The sequence below is a fragment of the Alligator sinensis genome, unplaced genomic scaffold (genome assembly GCF_000455745.1).
Source record: "Alligator sinensis unplaced genomic scaffold, ASM45574v1 scaffold505_1, whole genome shotgun sequence".
In the NCBI taxonomy this organism is placed as follows: Eukaryota; Metazoa; Chordata; order Crocodylia; family Alligatoridae; genus Alligator; species Alligator sinensis.
In genome coordinates this window covers 2,247,365-2,254,518 of record NW_005841940.1, presented here as the reverse complement: position 1 = coordinate 2,254,518, position 7,154 = coordinate 2,247,365, and the positions used below count along the sequence as shown (strand labels likewise).

Sequence of the window (7,154 nt, the reverse complement as noted above, 5' to 3'; positions counted from 1 at the left end):
CCACAAGTTGTTGGAGAGTAGGTTTAGATTACACATCCGTAAGAACTACTTCACAGTTAGGGTGGCTAGGATCTGGAACCAACTTCCAAGGGAGGTGGTGCTGGCTCCTACCCTGGGGGTCTTTAAGAAGAGGCTTGATGCCTACCTGGCTGGGGTCATTTAAGCCCAGTTTTCTTCCTGCCCAGGCAGGGGGTTGGACTTGAAGATCTACAAGGTCCCTTCCAACCCTACTTCTATGATTCTATGATTCTGTGAAGTAGCACCCAGCTGCCAGGGATACAGGACCCAGCAACTGCATACTACATGCTCCTGCCCAACAGGTGCCAGCCACATACGGGAGGTGGTGGCTGCTGCGGCTGGCCCAGCCCCTTCCTCCCCATGGGTGGCACGGCCAGAGAGGAGCCAAGAGGAGCCTGCAGGGGATGGAGATGGGAGAATGTGGGCTGCCCGCTGTGGAGCTCAGGGCTCGTGCTACCCTCCCCCGGGTGCCCTCTGTGGCCCAGCAAGCAGGACCCAATACAGGAGGGTGGAGCAGGGCAGGGAGGCTCAGTGCTATCACTGCCAGAAGCCCCATGCAAGCTGCACCGCCATGGTGAGGCACTCCATGCCCACTCAGCAGCAGTGGGGGTGGTGGCGTGGAGTTATGCCCTCCCCCCGCTGCTCTGGACTCTGAGTAGTGAAAGGCCCCAACCTGAGCCCTCCACCTGGAAGCAGCCAGTGCCAGAGCACTGCTCTCCTGCCTCCTCGTCCCTTAGGTGCGGTGCAGTGGCTTCGGCTGCAGAAGTGGCAGCTGCCAGCCAAACACGTGTGGAGATTTCCTGCTCCCACTCTGCGGTCACCCCATGGCCAGCCCCAAAGGGAGCAGGGCAGTGGCACTTACCCATGTCTTGGCACTTGTTCCCGGCAGGGCTGTCTGGCCAGTCGCCAGGTAGCGCGGACCTCCTGGTGCACCGCAGACCCCTGGTTGAGAACTGCTGCCCTGGGCCAAGGAAACTTGAGGCAAAAAACCCCTCCTGGCCCTTGTTTGGTGCCAGCCCTCTGAATAGACTGCACACACTCAGGTCTTATCACTTTCCTAATGCCATCATCCCCAGCAGCTACTTTGTGCCTGTGCTATTATTGCACCTGATGAAAGTGCCAAGAGTGTGCAATCCTTCAAGCCATTGTGCTTCCACAAAGGACTTGCTCCTGGCCATAGTCACATTTAACTCAATAGTGCTGCATGCTGGTATGAAGCTTGTAGGCTCAAGTCCAAAGCAGGACACATTAGCTGTCAGTCAGAGTTGACTGCTCAGCACTTCATTGCTCTTGCAGTTGTGTGTGGGCATGTCAGAGGGCAGCTGTACTCTGAGGAGTGACCACAGAACTATCTGGGCCAGGCTCTTGCATGCATTGTTTCTGAGTGCTGCCACCTCAAACAAAGCTGATAGGAGATATCTTTGCAGGTGACCATCCAGCAAGCTCAGCCTCATGCCTGAGGGCCAAGGAAACTTTCCACTCTTGATCCTGGCTGAGTTTGCTGGGCAATTAGAGAAGTTCTGCCGGCTAAATCCAGCCCTAGTGGTCACTGGGTGACACCCCCTTCTCCTCAGATGCTTCCCTCACTGCACTTCTATAACTTCTGTGGGTCTGCACAGCTCTGACTGTGTCTCCACTTAATAAACAGTTGTAGCAGTGAGCAAAAAGGCACAGACCCCAGCACACTCCCTTAGTCAGGAGAACTCTTCAAAAGCAAAAAAGAAGTTAAAAAATGGACTTTGGTCACTAAAATTGGTAGCTGTGCCCCTGCATCTGAACACGTGCAGGGAGCAGATAAGCTAAGTGAGGCAGTGCCTTTGTATGTAATTGCTCCTTAGTGTAGGCCTGCATATTAATGATCAGATTTTCAAAAGTGCTGTGCTCCCACAGGGAGCAATTCAGGTTGTCTGAAAAGTCAAGCCCAGCAGGTCTTATCAGCAACCTCCAAGGAGATCTGGTTGAACCAGGAATGCAACTTTAAAGTTGCATTCTAGTATTGTAACTATAGGACCATCCTTCCAGCTCACCCCTTCCCACCCCTTGCTCCCCTTTGGGAAGACGTGCAAGTCCTTCTAGTGCTGAAACCAGTGGAAAAGCTACTCCAACACCTCCAATGTGGTTGCTGCCGTGGTTGATTCTGGATCCATCCAGAAGTTCTACCTGCATGAGAGCCTTCCTGCATTTGTGGCAATGTCTTGTCCTTCCCTAACACTTTCAGTTTGGGGCTTTCACTAGTAGATTAAACTTCACAAACCTCCAGAGAGAAGCTGAGGCTTGGGAAAGACAAGGTCATTTATTGTTTGATAAAGGAACAGGGCTACACTTTTGCCATCAGGGGATGCAAGAGAACTTCCCTTGGAAGGGCAAGGAAAACCTTGAAGAAGTGGGCTAATTAGCACTGACATTCGGCAGTGCTAATTAGGCAGTGCAGTGTCACGCAGCAGATTCTTGCATGTCACTGCCTGCCACAGTAAATGTGTGGGCTAGGTACAGCTGTGCTTATGACCTGCTGCTGAACTGTTGTAGAGCTGCATTAATGACCTTCCACTGTGCTTTTCCAAGGTTAGCAATTCCTGTGCTATTGCTTAATGGGAGTGGTGGAGTGGTCTGTGCTAGCGTTAATTGCAGAAGACAGCTTCTCTAGCAAGGCAAGGACCGCACCTTGAAGGTCTCTTCTGAGATACTTGTGCTAGGTTCCACTTCCCTTCTGTACACATGGTAGGTGGTAATGAACGTCCAACTGCCTGTGGTCTGTAAGCATGATGTGCCAATGGATCTTTTTAAAGACTATTGCAGGGGTTATTGCTATAAGACAACATAATTCTGTGTGTAGGGAGCCAATGGATTGGAATCCCTGGAGAACTTCGTGGGTATGAAGAAGCGCACAGGCGTTATGGCCGGTTGCCATGGAAATCGTTGTTTGACCCAACCATTGAACTCCTTCAGCGTGGAATCATCATCCCGCCAGTTCTGAGCATGTTTCTCAATCATCCTATTTTGAAGAAAAAAACTAAAGAGTCTGCCTTATGGTAAGAGCAGCACATTAAATACAGGTTCAGGAGCTAAGAGTGTGTTGTATAAGCAGCTTCTTGAACTCAGAGCATCAGTGGTGGTGGTGCCTTGTACCTGTATTTCTGCTATTGAGAGAAGTGTCTCTAATCTTGGAGAAGAGAAGAAACTAGAAATACCTACTCTTGGTCAGCACCATTCCTGTAGCTTACGCGGTTTGGCAAAGACAAGGACAGAGGGGTGTCTAGTAGGAATTTAGAGACGGGACAATAGATGTGTGAAGGCTTCCTCTGTCAAATGAAAGACAAGCTCAGTACAGGAACTATCCTGTGACAGAGCAAGGCCATCCCCTGGGGAATTGCTTGAATCCTGAGCCAAGGCTACAGCCACAGGCCCAAACAAGGGAAGCTTTGCATGAGGAGCATTATGGAAACAGTCTTGTCCTTGGAGAGGTGCCATCAAAGGAGTGGCTTTGTCCTGGTAGGGTAGAATGTAATGAGGAGTTTTGGGGCTTCTGGAGACCCCAGGAGGTGCATGCAAAGTAAGTGCACTGTATGAACCTAGCTCTGAAACAGCGGTGTTCTCCCTTAGCAGCCAACTGTTCTGTAAGGATGGAAAATTCCCAATGGCTGGGGAAACTTTCTTTTGGCCAGCCCTGAAGAAAACGCTGACTGAAGTGTCTTTGAAAGGCGCCAAGGAATTCTACGAAGGCCAGACAGCAAAACTGCTGGAGGCTGACATAAGAAGAGCAGGTAGGCAATAGTTATGCAGTTTTTACCTCTGAATGTCCAAGTTCCTCACAAAAAGGGGGTGATCTATTGGCTCCATTTTATTGAAGGGGAATCAGAGAAACAAAAGGCTGATTATTTTGTGATTTACTGAGGTGACCCTGGGAGAACAAAGAAAAGCAACCCTGAAATCCTGGAGGCGTGCCCAGTTGGAAACTTCTTGATGGGCCTCAGTTTTTAAAAATGCATGTGGTGGGGTGGAGCAGTCAGCACTTGATGACAACTTGGCACACTAAGACAGTGCATCTCAAGGCACTGAAAACGAAAAGGTCAGTTCTGAAAAAAGCCATTGTGTTAAGCACTCAGCAAAGCCTGGTGAGCTGTGGTGTCACTCATTAGATTTTTCAAACTAAACCTGCCATGGATTTGAGCCATGGTACCTTGGGGAGACAGTAAGGGCATTCTAACTGAGAATGTAAGTGCAGGGTCAGGCAGGCTCTTGCCTTGACTTTTAGAGAGGGAGGGAGGGAAGGAAGGGAGGAAGGAAGAAAGGAGTCTTATCACTTCCGAAAGCTGACTCTGCATGTGTGCTTCTCCCCACTTACGAGATGAGCTGATGGAGGCGTTCACTGTTTAGCAGAGGTAAGCAGTTAGTTAAAGACTCCCAATTGATTGCACTTGACTGATATCTTATTACTTCACCTGAGTGTGTAAAACAACTCATTAGATGAACAGCTTTATCCTTACTCCTCCATCTGGGATTACGTTTTCCTTCTGCTCCCTTCTTGCCTACTGCAGCAATGGTAAGGCCTCCATCTAGGAGAACGGCTGCAGTGGCTTTTACTTGGATAGCTAGTGGGTAGAGCTCAGAGCAAGGCAACTCATGCTATTTCCCTTTCTTTGGGGTCATATAGGCTATCATTAACTCATTCCCAGAACTGGAGCCTGCAACCCTAGCCTTGTTTGGTCGGGCAGTGCCTTGATGGATGAGAGGCTTCTGGAAATAAATATTCAACAAACTGGAAGGGGCTCTTCTGCTGCCTTCTCACAGCAGGTATTGATAGCTGACATCCCATTGTCTCCTCTTAAAGGTGGCAGTCTGACCAGCAGTGACCTCCGCGGATTCAAGGCAGAAGTGACACAACCCTTGAATATTTCTCTAGGCAGTTACACAGTATATTCTCCACCACCACCTGCAGGAGGTTTTGTTCTCTTATTAATCCTCAACATATTGAAAGGTAATCTGCAAAGGGGAGGGCATAGTTTGGCAAATTTCAGCATGGGGCATCATCCATTCTAAACTGACCAGAAGGGTCAGAAGTGGCAATGTAATAGCACAGTAGAAGTATGAAGTTTACCAACGCTTGTTAGCCAGGCAGGCATCATTGCTGTCATGACCATTGTGCAGACAGAGGTGGAGGGAACAGAAGCAGAGAAAATCACAGAGTTTATTTTCAAGGTCACAAAGAGAATCTGTGCTAGAGCTGGAATTGGGTTCGAAGTCAAGACCGCCTGTTGTCCAGGCTGCTGGACCAAGCTGGTCTGGCATGAAGAAATTAAGCAGTGGGATTGGGCAGAGAAGCTGCATTCAGTAGGAGGATGGGATTATGACATAAGAAACTGGTGGAGTGTCTCATCATTGCTCCATTAACCACATTGGTTGACCCTGCTCTTTAGGGTTTGAATTCACTGCACAGTCTGTGGAGACACCCAATAGGAAGATTGAGACCTACCATCGTATTGTAGAAGCCATGAAGTTTGGCAATGGGCAGAAGCCCAAACTGGATGACCCAGATATCTCTGGTGTAGAAAAGGTGAGTGAGCATGGCAGGAGAAACAGCCACATGTGCTAGGTCTCGGGTTGGCCCTGCTGCGCCATCACCTGACAGTGGTGGAAATCAGCTGGATGCTTGTGTTTGTGTCCAGTCATCCTTGTGCATATGTTTCAAGATCCCCAAACCCATAAGCCTCTATTGTCTTCTGAGCTTGCGCATCTCCATATCACTGTACACCACAGTCATACAGAGGCTTGAACGTCCCTTTCTGACTCTCCATCAGATGTCTGATAGGAGATATTGCAGGCTAAGGCAGCAGATAATTTGGGACCCTTTTCTGCATTACTGTTTTGATGCAGAGCTGTTATTCCTGCCCTGCTGCACACTTCATCAGCCTCCCACTTGCTTGAAATAAACCTTCCAAGAGAATTGTGAAGGCCTATAGGGGTTCATTAAGATACTGCACAGAAGCATTTTTGTGTATTCTGAGACCTGGCATTAGCAAAACAGGCAATTGAGCAGAGTGCTGAGTAGTTTGAAGGAGGGTGGCAGAACTGGACCCTGTGTTTTCCAAACAGTTTATGCAGTCTGTTACTCAACATAGTGCTCAATTTGAAAATGGCAGCATCTGGTAGCCAATGTTAGTCTTGTCTGAGACTGGTTGTAAGGAGCAGCCAGGTGATGGATGCTGAGAATGTTTGTTTGCAGTATGAAGTAGAGCCTTTGACTCCCATCACCTGGTGTTAAATCCCTTTTACCCCTCCTCAGCTTGATGCAGCATTTCTAAGCTTTGGAAGTGTGACCTCACTGTCCTGGGCTTTATTCCTAGGCAGAGATTCAGAAACTCCTGTCTGATGATTTTGCTGAAGAGGCCAGGAGGCGAATAACGGAGAAAGGTAACCATGGGGCCGAGTACTATAACATCATGACATCAGGAAAAGAAAGCCATGGTACCACCCATGTCTCTGTCATCGCAGAAGATGGTAGTGCTGTGTCTGCCACCAGCACCATCAACTACCCGTGAGTGGTTGCAAACCTTGTTATTTGGTTGCACTGGGGGAGCATGACTGGGCTTCTACTGAAGCCATTAACAGGGTTCTGGGAATCTCCAAGCACAGGTGCTGTCCAGCTGAAGGACAGCTAATCCCCATCTTGGTCATCTGGAGAACTGGCTTTATTCTTGGCTCTCCGCTGCCTCTTCTCTACCTTCTCACTTGGCAGTTGCCATCATGTATGCAGGCTGCTGGTACTCTGGTGGCTTTGTCGTCCCCAGGTGTCTTGGATCTATATCAACATGGACAAAGCCCTTTTCCCTCTGTGACCTACAAGCACATCCAGTTGCTTGACCCCAAGATGGTTGTGAACAACATGACTGTTAGGAGCAAGAAAGATCAGGGATACAAAATTATCCCTGGGGAGTCTTACGCTAAGCTCTCATACACTCTGTGCTTCTGTGGTAGTGCTCTGAGTCCAGTTGTTCCCAGACAAAGCAGGGGCTAAACCTACAGTCCACCATTATAGCATCTCAAGTGTCAGGCAAAACATTTTCATTCCTAAGTCACCTATTGAAAGGTACTAGAATGGGTCGGATGCCACTTAAAAACCATAGGGCTTGGTGGGCTTA

General features: G+C 48.9%; 1 protein-coding gene across 2 annotated transcripts in view; it reads left to right on the top strand.

Annotated features, from left to right (window-relative positions):
• The window catches only part of GGT5 (gamma-glutamyltransferase 5), a 32,715-nt gene that overhangs the window by 21,226 nt on the left and 4,335 nt on the right, over window positions 1-7,154 (top strand). Inside the window, exons 4-8 of one of the 2 annotated variants that reach the window (XM_014518145.2) lie at window positions 2,852-3,047; window positions 3,622-3,779; window positions 4,847-4,993; window positions 5,433-5,569; window positions 6,360-6,550. In XM_014518145.2, the coding sequence (XP_014373631.1) occupies window positions 2,852-3,047; window positions 3,622-3,779; window positions 4,847-4,993; window positions 5,433-5,569; window positions 6,360-6,550 (829 nt within the window). Of the gene's footprint in view, window positions 1-2,851; window positions 3,048-3,618; window positions 3,780-4,846; window positions 4,994-5,432; window positions 5,570-6,359; window positions 6,551-7,154 lie in introns of both variants that reach the window. The other variant, XM_006019883.3, reaches the window with a different exon arrangement.